Source organism: Pongo pygmaeus, chromosome 2 (genome assembly GCF_028885625.2).
Source record: "Pongo pygmaeus isolate AG05252 chromosome 2, NHGRI_mPonPyg2-v2.0_pri, whole genome shotgun sequence".
Lineage (NCBI taxonomy): Eukaryota > Metazoa > Chordata > Mammalia > Primates > Hominidae > Pongo > Pongo pygmaeus.
The window spans coordinates 98673998-98691249 of NC_085930.1; the positions used below are offsets into that span (position 1 = coordinate 98673998).

Here is a 17252-nt window from a genome sequence, read left to right on the forward strand (position 1 = left end):
TGCTCGATTTCCTATACATGGGTTTTCTCTCGTCATTTATTTGTCATTCCACCTCCTTTGCCAAGTACCTCCACCAGGCCTTGGATATACAAAGCTGAACAAAACACAGTCTCATCAGTGTCTTCATGCTACTTGCAGCACAGAGGAGCAGATATGTCAAGATATTTCTACAATGTCGTGGGGAGCCCAGACTCAAAGGTCCATGCAAGAAGACTTGAGGAATGGGGACAGACCCCTCTGTGGGGTAAGGGGAGGCTGAGAGGACTAAAGTTTTACAAAGGAGGGGTGACAGGGCAGCAGGAGGTGGTGTCAGACTGTGAGCTCCTTGAGAACAGGGGTCAGAGCCACACCCAGCAGTGGTTCCCAGACTTTGGGATTCATGGTTGGATCAGTCAGGCTGCTCTGGTTGTCAGCAACAGATAACAATTCTTAATCACTTGAGCAGAAGAGGGGGCTTATTGGAAGGGAATATGGAAATTCTCCACTCCCACTACAATGGGAGATAGATAAATAATGAGTGAATCAATCAATAAAGGACAGAGGGTCTCTCATTCTTCCTTTTTCTTTTTCCTTCCCTCCATCTCTTTCTTCCTTCCTCTCTCCCTCCTTTCCTTTTCTTTGCATTCTTCCATATTTCCTTTCTTCTTTCTCTCTTTCTTTCCTGGCAGAGTAATGACTATAAAAGACAAACCTTCCATGTATTCTCACCTTTGTATCACTCAGGGCTGCAGCAGGAAGCACGTGGTATACACGAGCTGGCAAATTAAGGAGGATTTAGTAAAGAGGCTCTTGGAAAGGCCTGGGCAGGGTGTAGGAAATGACAGGAAATGGTGCAGCACCCTGAAGTTAGAAACAGTGGGGTGCTCCCACCCATCTGCATGAAGGGCCAGAGGGAGAAGCAGGTGCCAGAGCCCAGAGGGAAGTAGGCTTATGTGGCTTTAGAGGGGGTACAGCCAGTCCCGGACGACACGGGTGAACACACAGCCTGACTCCCCTCCCCTCTCTCCATTTCCTGTGAGTGTCCCCCACTCAGCAGACCCCAGAGTCACAGCCCAGATCAGAGGGGTCATTGCTGTGTTCCATACAGGTGGGCATCCTAGGGCCAGGGGGATGTTGTCTGGAGAGGCTGACGGAGGCTCTGCAGCCCAACTTAGCATTTTGTCAAATAACCTGAGGACACAGCTTCAAGATTAAAGAACATTCTTTCAGTTGAATAAGCTTAATTTTATGAAGAAACTACACTGTCCTACAAAGCAGGGGTTCCTTGCTGGCAAGAGGGACTCAGAAGAACTATGGGCTCCCAGAGATGGGTAATTATCTATAGCTGTCTTCTTGGTTTTTCTTCTGAAGACTGACCCAAATTTACTTTCTGATTGACACATTCCTTGGCCTAAGCATCAGGGAATATCTTTTTTGCCCTTCAAATATGTATTTATTTATTAATTTAATTTTTTAAATCATTATATATAGAGCATCTTCACATACAGTCAACCCCTCTGTGGTGAGCACTCCATGCACGAGGCAATGAGAACTGACCCAGGCAAGGCACCCAGGGCTCTCGGCACAAGGTCTGGCCCGAGACCCGTGGTGAGGGGCAGTGTCGTGACTCCTGGTAGCCTGGGTGCTGCGGTGCCTGGCACCCAAAGGGGATTCATAAGCACCCTGTCCATAATAAAAAAAATACCTGTGGGATTGATTCCAAACCCCATCGATCCCTTGAGTGTCCAAGCACACACCCAGTCACAGGAGTTGTGGGTTTGACTTCTAAAGGTTTGCAGAAAGGGCGCAGCTCCCACCCACCAGAAACCCAGGCACCCGCTGACTTGAGTTGTAAGCCTTCCCCTCAACGCTGCAATGCGTCCACTTGTGCCCAGACCAGGCAGTGCGGACGGTGCCCTCACCAACTCCATCAGGAAGAAAGTACACAAGGCTCTGTTTTCTTTTTCTTTCTTTTTTTTTTTTTTTAAACCAAATGATGTATTTCCAAAAGAACAGGCTTGCTACGTGGGGTCACACAGTCTTGTTTATTTTTTCTCAGAGAACGCTCTCCTCTGAGCAGATACACTTACTAAGCCTCTGTTAATTCTTCTTTGAAACTAAACGAGATGGACTCAGACCAGGCCTAGGTTGCAGTCGCCTGGGCTCTGTTCTGAGAACGTGCACTGGCAGGGGCTGGCTCTGCATGGGGACCGGGTACTCGGCGGTGCCCGCGCGCCACCTACTGGGCAGTCTCTTTCAGTTCAGCAGCAGCCTGAGAGCGGGGGTCCAGGAGGCTGGCAACAGATCCCTGCATTTGGGGACCACCGAAAGTTCTGTGAATAATGCTAGGCCCAACTCCCCATCCCCCCACCCCCATAGGCTGTGGCCGGCAGAATGCATGGTCCTGAGATGAGAGAGAGAAGTCATGCCTGGTCTGGCCTGAGGTCAGTGATCCTGGGGAGAGTGTAGGGTATCTGCTGAGTGCAGTCCTCCCCCACCTCCTCTGGGAAGCCCTCCTGCATCTCAGGGCACCCTTCCTCTAAGGAAAAGCAGAGACTTCATCTGTGAGCCCATAGTTCCTCTTGGTCCCTCTTACCACCAGGGAACCCTTGCTTTGTGTGATGAGCTTCTTGTGGGCAGAGATCTCCTTCTACCTGCTTCTATGTCTCCATTAACTAGCATAGTACTGAACTCAAGGACATCTGATGAATGCTTGCAGGCAAGCAGGAGGGGATAAGGAGAGATGAAAAGAAAAGGGAGCTTAACTAACCACATTTCTGTTTCTGCACCCGACGTAGCAAGGACTCAACAAATGTTTGGTGAATGAATGTGTGTCACCTGCTCTTCTCATTTACTGTAAGAAACTGGTACTCAGATATCTAATCATCAGCATCACTCAAACACCCTGCAGATCATTCACCAAATATTTACTGACTACCCCCTTTGTGTAGTAGCAAAGTCCCAGCTATTCACAAAGGACCACAGGGGAGAAGTTAAACAATAGACGTTTTCCAAGAGTGGTGATTCTAGAAAACTAAAGCAGGGGATGTGATGGAGAGTGATGGAGGAGTATGGCTTCTCTGGGTGGGTGCAGCGATGCTTCTCTGAGGTGACATCTGAGCTAAGAAGGGGAGGATGAGAAAATGCCAGTAAAAGGTGTACCTGGGACAAGATTTCAGGTAAAGAAGAGTTGAACATGAGAATTTGGAGCAGGAAGGAGCTTGGGATTTCTGAGGAACGGATGAAAGGACCTGCTATTTCCTCAGTTGCTGAATTGCATAGTTAAGAAAAATTCCATTTGACTTTCACATCTAAATTCTTTGGAATTATACAGAATCTCTTCCTATGGCCTATTGCTTGAACTAAGTCAGCTGGATTCTAGAAGTGCTCCTACCTTTTTAAACCCTTATTTAAACTGATGTTTGATATGCACTGTCTAGTTAGCATTTAACACATATTCACATGTGTCCATGGGGGATGTCCACTTAGTTCCATACAAGAAGACTAAAGTGTGAGAACATTTACACTGATTAGCATGTCCATGTATCAATCCATGGATTTAATAACCTTCCATGAGGGCCCATCTATAACCATTAACAAACGTGCACTGCCCAGGAATCCACAAGAACAAAGAAGCAGAATCCATGTTCGGAATGGGGCAAGGAGAGTCCAGAGTGACACAGGGAAAGGCTAGTGCCATCCTGGAACCCAGGCTGTGGAGAGCTGGTGGTGGAAACAGCAATATTAAATTCCAGCGGAGGTGCGAGGACTCTTGGGTTAGGAAAATTTAAACTCGTTCAAGAGTTCATCTGAGTTTTCCAGAACAACAGAAATGGCTTTGGCATCAAAACATTCTGATTTAGATGACCTAAGACCTCAGGTTCACCTAGCGTGGCTACTGCTTTCCACCCACTGGCCTCCATGACAGTTTGTCTACGGAAGTCTAGATGGCGTAGGGGTGAACCTACATGGCTAGAATAGGCAGAGTTTCCAGGCCAAACTATGGAGCTCATCTGCCCTCGCAATCAAGTCAAGGCCCCTTGAATTCTGGGCAACCTCCCACTTCCACTCCTGGACACTGGAGAGGCTACAGCCTGGGAGGGAGGGAGGGGTGGTGGCCACAGCAGAGGAGGCTAACTGGCCACTGACTGTTGGCCCAGACTTCTAGGATGGCACAATGATGGGGAGTGGTGGCAATAGAGCCTGCTCTAACTCACTTTAAGGAAATAGGAGGTCCTATAACCCATTTTATCTAGAAGGGTCCAAAATGTCCGGTCACACTCTAGACCTGTGCTGTCCCTTATGGGAGCCACAGCCACAGGTGGGTCTTGAGCACCTGCAATGTGGCTTGCCTGAATTGAGATGTGCCATGTAGGATACACATCAGATTTCAAAGATTAGCATGAAAAGAATGTAAAACATCACATTAATAATGTCTATATTGATTATATATTGAAACACTGATACTTTGGATATGCTGGGATAAATAAAATATATTCTTATATTTAATTTCACTTGTTTCTTTTGTATTCTTTTAGGTGTGGCTCCTAGAAAATTTGAAATTACATAGGCAGCTCCTGTTTGTGGCTCACATTATATTCCTACTGGACAGTGTTAAGTCTAGACAGATTCTGACATGATTACCTTGGTATTGGTCCATATGGCTGCAAAGACCAGGCATCCCAGTCACTCCCACCCTCCAATCACTCTGCCTCCCATTTCCTGAAGAACCCACACAGCAGAGTGAACTTAGTACATCTAAACTGACTGGGGTTAAGGGTCCTGGTTCTGGCACTTTCTAGTTATGTGATCTGGGAGATGTCACCTTATGACTCAGTGCCTCAGCTTCCCGTCTGTAACATGAGGATATTTACCTTCCTCTTAGAGAAGCCCAGCTGCTCAGCCCAGTACTCACAGTTGTCCTCACTTCAACTCCAGGCTGCTGCTAGATGTATCTTCCACCTGGACCTCCCCTTGCCTTCACCCTTTCCTTAAGCCTCTAGGCCTTTCCAAGGCACATAATATCCTAGGCTTGCTATTCAGTTAGTCACTGATTAAAAGCATTAACACATGTGAAACACTTAGACTAGTTCCTGTCCCATAAAAAGGAATCAGTGAATGTTAGAAAAATATACTAATACCAACAACAACAAACAAATAAAAAGCGCATCTTCTCTACTGTACACAGTTACTGATACACATATCTTATCCATCCTATTAGAGTTTGAGTTATTTGAGGCAGGGCACATCTCTGAGCAGCTTGCTCAAGCCTATAACATAGTGAACATCCAGTGTATGTTGAAGGAATGAATGTGAATTTCTCTCTATCATTTTTACCTCCCATCTCATCCACTCCCACATATGTGACCCATGTGACTGGCAGATTTTCATCCAGAATGAAAACTCTACAGCATCCTTCCTCATCTCCTGGGTTTGCAGACACAGAGCAAACAGCTTTTGGCCAATTTCAATGCAGGCTTCATGGAAATGAGTCCTAAATTTTGCCTGCCCGAGGCTCCTCTGTGGAACCCTGCCATTGCTGTGGCTGCTGAAAGGGAACCTCCTTTGTGTTTTCCTATCGGTTTGACCAGGTCCACATTCCAGACCTCCTCCTTGGGGGAAGGAAATCAATTTAGCTGTCCCTTTATTCTAAAAGGTAGGGACAGATGGATGACCAAAATCTCAACCCAATCCGCTGTTGGGCAAAAGAAAAGGAGACCTATTCAGGGCTCCACATTCTAAGAAAAATTCATAAAGCTCTCAAATACAAAGGAATTATAAAAAGCAAGAAAACAAAATCTAGTCTGTAACCATACCTCAATGTTTAACAAGTGGTAACGATTAAACAAACAAACATTCCAGGAGCATCATAACAACTCAAAAAGCATTTCTCAAGATCAAGAGCATTTAATCACTCTTGATGCGCTGTTGTTCCATTCCCCACCTTGAGAATAGGTGTCTGTCCCCATTTGTGCTGCAGCCCCCCGGCCCCTTTGAAGATTACTTTATCAGTCTTCAGTCTAACACAGGACTGAGCCACACCAGGCACAAGGGCAATGCTTGCTGAACCAACATCAGTTAATCTATCAGGAAGTCACAAGCTGGTGGCGAGGACAGAGAGGTTGAGAAACCCTTGGAGGAGGACTAAGGAGAGCCCAGAGATCGCAGAGAAGCATTGCTTCAGCAGCTTTGCCAGTTAAACCAGAGTGAGTCCGCTGAGTAAGGCCCCAATGTCTGAGCTGTTCTTGGAGACACTTCATGATTCACACCCAAATCACACAAGATTAAAGAAAATACTGGATAAAATCAAGCCAAACATTAAGTTCAGGGGAAAGATTTTATAGGACAAATTAGAAAAATATTGGTACTGTGCTTCAGAGAAACTCACCTCTGTCCTCTGGCTGGAGGGGCCGAAACAAAGTCCATGGCAGATGGAGAGGGAATAGGAGTTATTTTAAGTCAGCTTGCTGTGTGCTCCCCATGCTGGCCACAACCGCACACTCACACTCACTGTGCTAATCTGGCAGCCTTGGCCAGAACTAAGGGGATCGTCCATTTGTAATAAGGATTCGAGTATATGGCTGGGCTTGGGAGGAGACAAATGGAGTTTGAATGAGGGTTCCCTGCCTGAGCTAGCCAGAGAAGCTGCTAGCAGCTGGCTGTTCCTAGCCATGCCTGAGAGCTCTGGCCAGGATGGATTTATGCTCCATGAAGACACTGTATTTCCAAGGTAAGTTCACAAGTCATTTACAACCTCCAGAAGAACCTAAAGTAAGTAAAAATGAAACTGGTTTTAGAGGATCCCTTCACTTATTCATCTACTGAGTCCCTACTCTGTGCTGAGGGGGCTGGTGGTTAAGGAAGGAGGAGGGGGAAAGCAGGGATAAGTGAACAAAACAGAGATGAACAAACAACTTGTGCACGCCAGAGCCACGGGTATTCATGCCGGCTGACTCTTAGCTATCATTCTTTAGCTACTGTGGCTGCTAGTATTATTCTTATTGCTACCTTTAAAACAAACAACCAACCTTGGTTTCTTCATATGGTAGGACTCACACAGAACCTCTAGTACAAGTTGTCTACTTGTCTTCTAGACCACAGTTGGCCAAGCTTGCCATAGAACCAAAAAGAAAACTGACGGTGTATGTACACGATCCCTTCCCAATGTCTATCACAAAAACCGGAATCACCTGAATAATCAAAAAGTGCTCTTTAGGTTGCCTCTTTAAGCATCCATTACCACCATGTTCTTCCAACCTTTACAGAAGCTGAGGACAGAACAATAGAAAATAAACACAAACAAGATGTCCAAATAACCGCTACTGCCTCTGAGATATTCTGGGGCCTGCTTTTCTGCACCACGTCCTTTGCTTGCATTATCTCATTTACTGTTACAACAAGCTACGATCTATGCACTATGGTTATGGCAGGATTACAAGAGAAAAGTGCAGCTCAGAGAGCCTGTGTGATTGCCCAAAGTCACACAGTGTGGATGTAGTGGGACTAGGAGTTGAGATTCACAGTGTGATGCTGGAATTGAGTCCCTCCCACTTTGCTGTGTCTTTTGCTCAGAAGGAAAATGCAGAACTCAAGTCAGAGTCAACATACACTTATTGACCACATTCAGATGGGTTAATTCATGTAATGCTTAATGGTTGGTATCACCCTAAACTTCTTCTAAGTATCTGATGGCCTCAGGGTGAGAGACAGATGAATGGGATAGATGACCAACTGGTTTGATCATTCCTTATGTTGTTGTCATGGATCAGCCGCAACATGGTTCATATGGTTTGGGTTCTCACAAATAGAATATGGGGCATTTGTTTGGGCCACTCCATGTATGGTGTGGCCAAAATCCTAGCAACCACCACCACTTTCGGTGTGTCAACAGAAGAACAGCAATGGCATGTGTTTACAAGTATCTCTACTCTCAGGAGATGAACAGCATTGATGGGGTTGGTCTGCTTTTCCAAGAGCCTTTCAGCTGCCCTCTCAGTGGCCACAGCTCTGGAGAGTGCATCAGATGGACTATTTACAAACACACCATTTGCTGCAGGGCCAGAAGATATAAAAGACTGCTAGGCAAATGTTTGTTGGCAAAGCACTGTGGGGACCAGTTCACACTGTGAGTCCACTGTGTGGCGGGCAGCTAATCATTTCCATTGCCACAGAGAGAAGGATGCTACCTTGGTACTTCTGACATCTGATTCCATTTCATTTTTCCTTTAAATGACAGGCAATGATAAATAGGAAATTAATCCACTTACTGGTAGAAGATTTGGGTTTGACTGTTTCATGGACTCTGTTCCTTTCCAATTTGGAATAAATACACACTAGGAACCCAAACTCAGTCACACAAACTTGTAACTTCTCTTACTTCCAACAAATGATGCCAACTGGGCAACCTGGAGATGGGTAATGTGCTAAGAGTTTTAAACTTCAATATGTTTTTGGACTTAAATGTCTTTAAAAAGACAGCCGCTTTTTCAATCAGACTTTTCAATAATTCTGAGTTACATTTGGAATTAGCCAACTAGTTAATTCAGTCCTTTTCTGATAAAAAGAGTGTTGAAATTGAATATTACCATAAGGCCCATCTTAAAGCATGCATATGGCATCCACATGATGTGGTCATGACTCCATTAATACCAGGGCGATTAGAGCAAAGTTGGATGATGATGGAGCTCTCACATGAACTGTTTCTAAACAATGATGCAAGTGAGAAGTGAACTGGTCCCCACAATGCTTTGCCAACAAACATTTGCATAGCAGGCACTGCTGCTACTTTCTCATTCTGATGAATGGGAAAAGATGGGTGGGGTGGATGGGTATGTATGCACTTGTGTGTGTGCACATAGGTACGTGTGTGTTTGCTGATTGCTAAAGAAAACAATCTACACTTTCTTAACTTTAAAAAACAGTGTTCACTGCATTACTCTTTATAATCCTATACCTTCTTTAAAAATTAGATAAGTACACACAAACCCAAAGGGATGTCCTTTTTTCAACACACTGCAACTAGTTCAGGGGTGACAAACTTGTGGCCAATGCCACAAGGGCAGCCTTGCCCAGGGATGTGGGTTGATGCTACCATGGGCTGTTTTGGATTTGGCCTAAACCTACTCACTTCAGAGACGTTAAAAATGATACTGAGAGAAAGAAAGTGGTTTACATATCAGTTCACCAAGCAATGCTACTGGATATGACATAGGCAGGAAATAGAGAAAAATCTCAGCTGCTTTGATTTAACAAAAAAGCTGTTGAATAGCTTCTATCCACAAGACACTGGGCTTAGGCAATGTAATTTGGGGGCAAATCCCATTGTAATAAATTTCCAGGGATCTTGGGTCTAATTTATTGTGTCAAATTAGACTTGCAGTAAGTGGGTCTAGAGCTGGAGTATGAGTGTCCACGTATTACATAAAGGGATCCATTATGATAGGTTTCATGCTGTCTAGAGTTAAAAAAATTTTCCATACGTTAGCAGATGTGAGATAAATAAATAAATGCATATACACATATATGGCTTTTTATACAAAAGCATAATGGTAAATATATTTATCCAATGTTATTTATATATAATGTGTCCAAATACCAGTTTATAAACTCTATAACAATCTTTACAATGCTATGAATTCAATAGTTTTTTAAAAGTCAAAACTGCAGCAAAGTGTCATCATTGTTGAATTGAAGGAAATCTTTTAAAATCATAAAAGGAGAAATGCAGAAGTACATAATTTCTCTTACCAGCAGCCTGAGTTCTGGATGTGTCAGGATATATCCATTATTTGTGATTGCAAAGGCATAACCGTGAATCCCTAACTGTAAGAGGAAGCAAGAAAGAAACCTTCATTAGCTTGCTCCCTGGTGAATTCACAAAGCATAAAGCAGCCCGGCATTTAGTAATTTACAGCTTTAGCTTGTCATTCATAACGCTTATCAGCACAATATTTCATTAAAATGAATGCAAGGCACTGATCCTTGACATTTGGTGGAAATGAAGACCTGTCACAGGATAAGCTCAACAAATAGCACAATTTAAAATGTCACATCCCCACATTGGCATCCAAGGGCTTTATTTTGATTTATTTAAAACAAAAACAATTACTTTTTTTTTTTTAACAAGAAAGTGGCTACTGTTTCTGGAAAGACCCTATGTCCAAGTGTACAGAACTTTATCAATGCAGGTGTCTTCTCTCTGCCTGTAATAAGGAAAGAGGGGTCCCCACGCTGCCTCACTTCTAGACTTCGTATAATTCCACGCCCACAGGGGCCATCTCAAATTGGTGCTCCCCTAGGCTGTTATTTTCCAAAATTCTTCAAATATAAAGTGTCCCCCTGCCCCAGCCTACACAGGATCCTGGCAACCCTTTTCATATCCTTTCATCTTCAAATTGTGTGGCTGCCTAGCTTTTCCATGCATGCTTCCATCAACACAAAGCCTGGGTAATTTTCTATGCAGAGCCTCACTTAATTTATGTTTTCTGACTAAATGGGACTATGGGAAATAGTTTGTGAGCAATGAAATGTTTTATTAGCTTTAAAAAGTATGTAATCAAATTTAACACTGCACTTATTTAAATAATAATCCCAGCTTTTTGACAATATTTCTATTACACAGTTGACTGCACCCATTGGCTACAATAAATTTACCTACAAATCATTCATGTATTAAAACGGCCTCTGGCATAAAACCCATACTGATCTGTCTCTCTGAAGAAAGAAAATGTAACCCAGTTTTGCCAGAGCAATGAAAGGGGAGAAGAAAAAAGAAATTCTCTATTTTTTTTCCTGAGGAGTTATTTCACAGTTCTGAGCCCCACTGTTAATTTTCTTTAAATTCTCTGCCACTCACATTCTTGAATATGATACTATTAAATGATCCAGACAACACAGTTTACAAACCAGGAATGACCCTGTCTGCTTGTTAGCTTAACGTCAAGGTGATGTGAAATTAACTTCAGAGAATTTAACACTGGCAATTAAAAGTTTCCGTTGCATTACATAAAGCAAATATGCACATGGTAGTCAAGGGCAACAGACGTCTTCTCCTGGAGTTACCTTGCACAGCAAGTCTTAATAAGATTCTACTTGACTCTAATGATAAAAGTATATTTCATTATGCTGTGAAAGATAAACCAGAGATTTCCTATCCTTTGAGATGTATATCGTCTCTTTCATCTTGTCTCTTGGAAAAATGTCAGACACAGTCAACACTGCATTAATTACCATTATTATGTTTCAGTTTCAGATGGACTGGAGGGGTCAAAAAAAAATCTTGAGAGTTTGGCTTTCTCCATTAAAGGCAAAAATTCTATTTTATTGGGAATTCAAACTCAAAATTAAACAAAACAAATAATATTTTATAGTCAGCTCATGTATTCAGCACCTTCTAATGTACATTACTTCGGTTCTTCTTATTTTGCTTGTGAGAAGCAATACGCAAAAGAAGGCAGGACTCCTCTTAATGCCTGTACTCTTATAGTACTTATCAAAATTATAAAAATCAATTATTTGTGGGGTAGAGTATAAGTAATCAGGACTTTTGATTATTTCATGCCTGCCTCCCCTACCAGAATGTAAGTTTCATGAGGGCAAAGGTCCTATCATGCGGTTAAAAATATATGGCGGGGTGGTTGGGATAGAGAGATGAGAAGGGAAAGAAGAGAAAAAGGTGGAAGTAGGGAAACAATAAAAGAAACTGCATTTAGTGCAGATTCTACACAGCTTAGCTAAACTCTCCGCTTCCTCCCCCAGAATGCAGACGCTGAGCTCATCTTCCCATCCCAATGTCCTGCATTCATTGGCCAAGTGCCATCTCTGTTTCCTTATTGCCCCTTCATGCCTCAACCCACTACACTCTGCCTTTGCCCTCCCTCCACCACCAAATATGCCAAATAGGCCAGGGGCCTCTTCATTGCCAAACCCTACAGGATTTTCTCCTACAAATCTTCCTACTTTTCTTAGCCCATTGCTTCCTCTTCCTCGACACTATTCCCTCAGTTTCCAGGTCCCACACTCCTGGGCTTTCTCCTTTTCACAGGATCTTTGTCCTTCACCCATTCCTCAAGTATTCATTTTCCCTAAGATTCTGTCCCCAGTACCCACTGTCTGCCTTAGCTCTCCTCTCCCTCAATAAGCTGCAGTGACCACCTCTGGTGTTGTTGCTCCCCAGATCCACGCTCTGGCCTCAGTCTCCCCCTTCAGTGGCAAACCAAGTATCCAACAGGGTAGTGGTCATCTCTTCTTGGCCATCGCTCTGGCACCTCAGACTCACCCAGTCACAGTGGAGTTCTTCTAAAGCTGTTCTTCCTCCTCCTCTCTCTCAGTAGGCGGCACCACCACCCACACAGACTCCCCAGTTAGAAACTACAGCATCAGTAGTATGAAATCCTACTAATGTTTTTCTCCAGGTTTGCTCCAATTCCATCCTGCTACCCAACTGTACCACTACTATATTAATTCAATAGATTTCCACAATGGTCCTCACTGCTCTTCCTACCTCAGAGCTTGACCCCAACAAAACCATCCTCCACGTTGATCCAAGTCAAAGATAATTCTGACCACGTTGCTTTCCTTTGTAACAGCCACTAACAACCCCTTTCATATGTAAGACAGAGCCACAGGCCTGTTCATCAGGTCTCCCTGGGGTGTGGCCCCTGCCTGAGTACTCAACCCTGCCTCCCTCCACTCACTGCCACTCAAGGCACACGGCAGTAACAATCCCCCTGCAATTTTCTCACCCAGCCAGACCTTTATTGGCACAGTGCCTGCTACCCAAGGCACCCCTCCTTCTCTCTCCCTGTGGCTAATCCTCACCCATGCTATAAGCTCAGCCTCAGCTCATCTCTTGTAAAAAGGCTCTCCTGACCTGCACTTTGCTTTGTCCTTTCCATACCATCATCACTATGTTTACCCTAGCACCTAAAAATGCTACACTTGGCTGGGCACAGTAGCTCATGCCTGTAATCCTAGCAGATTGAGAGGCTGAGGCGGGTGGATCACCTGAGGTCAGGAGTTCGAGACCAGCCTGACCAACATGGTGAAACCCTGTCTCTACTAAAAATACAAAACTTAGCCAGGCATGGTGGCAGGCACCTGTAATCCCAGCTACTCGGGACGCTGAGGCAGGAGAATCGCTTGAACCCAGGAGGTGGAGGTTGCACCACTGTACTCCAGCCTGGGCAACAGAGTAAGGCTCAAAGAAAAAAAAAAAAAAAAAGCTACTCTCACTTTTCTGCCTCTCAACCCTAGATAGTTCTCTTTCCTTCCTCTGATTTGTCCTAGAAAGAACTGGAGGTGGTCGGGCGCGGTGGCTCAGGCCTGTAATCTCAGCACTTTGGGAGGCTGAGGCTGGCAGATCACTTCAGGTTAGGGGTTCAAGACCAGCCTGGCCAACATGGTGAAACCCCATCTCTACTAAAAATACAAAAACCAGCCAGGCATGATGGTGGGTGCCTGTAATCCCAGTTACTCTGGAAGCTGAGGCAGGAGAATTGCTTGAACCTGGAAGGCAGAGGTTGCAGTGAGCCAAGATCGCGCCACGGTACTCTAGCCTGGGTGACAGAGCCAGACCCTGTCTCAAAAAAAGAAAAAAGAAAAGAAAAAAAAAGAAAAAAAAAAGGGAAAAGAAAAGAAAAAAGCAGTAACTGGAGGCAGTACTTCCTCCATCAGAATGAGCTCTTTGTGGGAAAGGGGCCACCTCACTTACCTTTGACTTCTACAGTCCCTAGCACAAGGTCAGGCATGCGGTAGGCATTCAGTTACAGTCTGTGTATTTAAGACATTTGCCACTTTACTCAAATGTTAACTAGTTCATCTTGAAAATTCCAACTAAAGTAAATACTAAAAACGAGCTGAAAAGGAGAAGCCAATTTGCTCCAGGAGATGTACAGCCAGTCCTTCTTAAGCCTGTACCTGAGAAAGTCTTCCTGATATTCAGAAACTGGTTAAAATCCTCCCCAGGAAGGCATTCTGAGAAAATAACATCGGAATGTTTTGTGTGTTGATTGATGGCATATAGCTATATCCTAATGTAGACGAAGGAAGGGCAGCTCTGACCACATCTCAAAATACAACACATTCTGTGGATGAGTCTCTCAAATTAAAAGCTTATATGACAAAGTCCAACATTAGTTTTTGGCCACAAATCAATACACTGATGAAATCGCTAATTTTGGTTTTATCCAAAATAGAACCAGTCTTCCTGTCCATTCTAATGTCCACTCTAATGTCCATTCTAATGTCCATGGAGCAATGGAGAACAGATCGGACACAAGGCCTTCCAGCACTTGGGCTTGCCAAAGGGGCCCTGGACCAGAGGCATGTTCTCCTAGAGGCCAGAAGCCACATGGTCCAACAGCCTGGGGAAAGGAGGCACTTCCTTTCCAACTGGAGAGACTGAGCTAATGAAGTGAACCCAATTATAAAATGGCTCGTTATGTTAACAGAGGTCGTGGTGTCTGGAAATTATTGCTGGGGTGTCTGGAATTCTCAATAAAAATTACAGGAAGTCTGATTGCTTGTGGGAAAATCTATGAAGCTAAGAGAGAAAGAAAGAATTCTATCTTCTGGGAAAACCCCAAGAGCCAAGAGCTGACTCATCTTTACAAGGTGTTAATCAGGAGGGCAAGGTGTGACCTGAACTCTGCTCCCTGGAGCTCTCCTCTCCTGGATGAGAGAGGCCCATTTGGCCGTGGCTGTCCCTGGCTGACACGCACCCCTTTCACAAGGCTCTGTATGGGAACCAGAGGGAAGGATGCTTTAGGTTAACCTATGCCATATCTACGTCAATGGTTCCCAGCTTGACCCTTGGAAAAGCACAAAATACAGATGCCTGCATTTCAAGCACTGCTGATTAATTTTCTATAGCTGATTTTCTTCCTCTATTCCCTTGTTATGCTTTGTTTCCTTCATCTGTTACTAGCAAAATGATGTTGAGAAAGTTATTTCAAGCATCCTTAAGTAAAAATGAGGCCAAAACGTCCCCACTGCATGGGAATGTAATAAGAATTCAATAGGAATAATGCATGTAAAGTACTTTGGATGACACCAACCACATAGTAAGAAGTTCAATAAATGTCTTAGTGTATTTTAGTTAGTATTATGATTTTATTTTAACTATTACTATTATGATTGTCATTGCTCTTATTGTTCTTGGTAGCATTGTGGTTACAGAGGTTAAAATCATGGCTCTTGGGGCCGGGTGCGGTGGCTCATGCCTGTAATCCCAGCACTTTGGGAGGCTGAGGTGGGTGGATCACGAGGTCAGGAGATCGAGACCATCCTGGCTAACATGGTGAAACCCCGTCTCTACTAAAAATATAAAAAATTAGCCGGGTGTGGTGGCGGGTGCCTGTAGTCCCAGCTAGTCGGGAGGCTGAGGCAGAAGAATGGCATGAACCCGGGAGGTGGAGCTTGCAGTGAGCCGAGATCACGCCACTGCACTCCAGCCCGGGTGACAGAGCGAGACTCTGTCTCAAAAACAAAAAAAAGAAAAAAAAAGAAAAAACAAAAAACCATGGCTCTTGGCTGGTTGCAGTGGCTCACGCCTGTAATCCTAGCACTTTGGGAGGCTGAGGCGGGTGGATCACGAAGTCAGGAGTTCAAGACCAGCCTGAACAACATGGTGAAACCCCATCTCTACTAAAAGGACAAAAATTAGCCAGGCATGGTGGCGTGCACCTGTAATCCCAGCTATTTAGGAAGCTGAGGCAGGAGAACCGCTTGAACCCAGGAGGTGGAGGTTGCAGTGAGCTGAGATGGTGCCACTGTACTCCAGCCTGGGCCACAGAGCAAGAGTCCGTCTCAAAAGAAAAAAAAAAGTCATGGTTCTCCTGCTTGCAAGGTGTGAGATTTGGCAAGATATTTAAGCTTTCCATGCCTCAGTTTCTTTAACTATAAAATGGGGGTGACTGTAATGTCTACTTAGTAAGCAAGACAATGCCATAAAGAGCACTGCACATTGCCTGGTAGAGGAAGCTTGGAGAAATGGACACAAAGGATAATTGTTACTGGTTCCTTGTCATGTTCCTTCTTTCTTGATTTATTGGACACGTACCAAGTAGTGGCCCGGTGCTTAGGTTTCTAAATCTCCTCATGTGAAATAAGAGGCTCAAGAATTGTTTGGAAATGTTCTCTACAGGTGGGATGCCTTTTCTGAAACTGAGCCAGCAGTTCTGGACACCTAGGTCTGGCCATTTCATCAAAAGTAAAGTCCACTATATTTAGGGGCCTGAAAGTCTTCCCTCATCTCCATCTTTGACTTTCAGTTTCTCAGGAACTACAGTTTCCAACATTTATTATGTGGGTTTGGATCAATGAAATGTCCTTTCATGCCTCTGGGAACTTAACTCCAATTATAAAAGCCCTGGTGGATGAAGCTGGGGAACAAGGATTGGAGGGACTTGTCCACATCCACCTCATCAATGATGTAGCCAGGAACCTGCAGAGTCAAGCTCTAACCACTGCCTGCCTCCACCTGAGGCCCAGGAAAGCCCAGGTCCCCCTCACAGCTGTGGTGAATCAGGCCCCAGCACATCAGGGAGGGTGGTGCTAAGAAAGAAGCCCCTGGCAGCCAATAATCCCTGATTCCTGGGCTCCCTTTAGATGGAGACAAAGAGAACCCTTGTTAATCTGAGTGGGCCAGAAATGGAGACCAGCTAGCCGGTCAGCTTGATGCTGGGGGAGGAGAGGGTGGATGTGGTGTTTGCCCCTGTGCAGCCAGTGGAGCCCTTTGTCCAGTGAATCAACCAGATCTGGTGTGGGCTGCTCTCTGATGCCTCTGGCATGCACATGCTCATGCCTACATTCAGAGCACTCTTGGGCAGTGCTGTGTGCCTGGGTTGTGCCTCAAGGGCATCCCCCTCCCACTTTTTGATTTGTTTTTCCAAAGAGTCCCCACCAGGAAATAGGAGAGTTTTCTGGATGGGGTCTAAGAACTCTCTGGACATTTTTTTTTTTTTTTTTTTTTTTTTTTTTTGAGACGGAGTCTCACTCTGTCGCCCAGGCTGCAGTGCAATGGTACGATTTCGGCTCACTGCAAGCTCCGCCTCCCGGGTTCACGCCATTCTCCTGCCTCAGCCTCCCGAGTAGCTGGGACTACAGGCGCCTGCCATCATGACCGGCTAATTGTTTTGTATTTTTAGTAGAGACAGGGTTTCACCGTGTTAGCCAGGATGGTCTCGATCTCCTGACCTCATGATCCACCCGCCTCGGCCTCCCAAAGTGCTGGGATTACAGGCATGAGTCACCGTGCCCGGCCTGGACTATCT

General features: G+C 44.7%; 1 protein-coding gene across 1 annotated transcript in view; it reads right to left on the bottom strand.

Annotated features, from left to right (window-relative positions):
- Positions 1–17252, bottom strand: part of CACNA2D3 (calcium voltage-gated channel auxiliary subunit alpha2delta 3) — a 924385-nt gene that overhangs the window by 213920 nt on the left and 693213 nt on the right. Inside the window, exon 17 of the mRNA XM_054481187.2 lies at positions 9727–9801. Within this exon, the coding sequence (XP_054337162.2) occupies positions 9727–9801 (75 nt within the window). The remainder of the gene's footprint in view (positions 1–9726; positions 9802–17252) is intronic.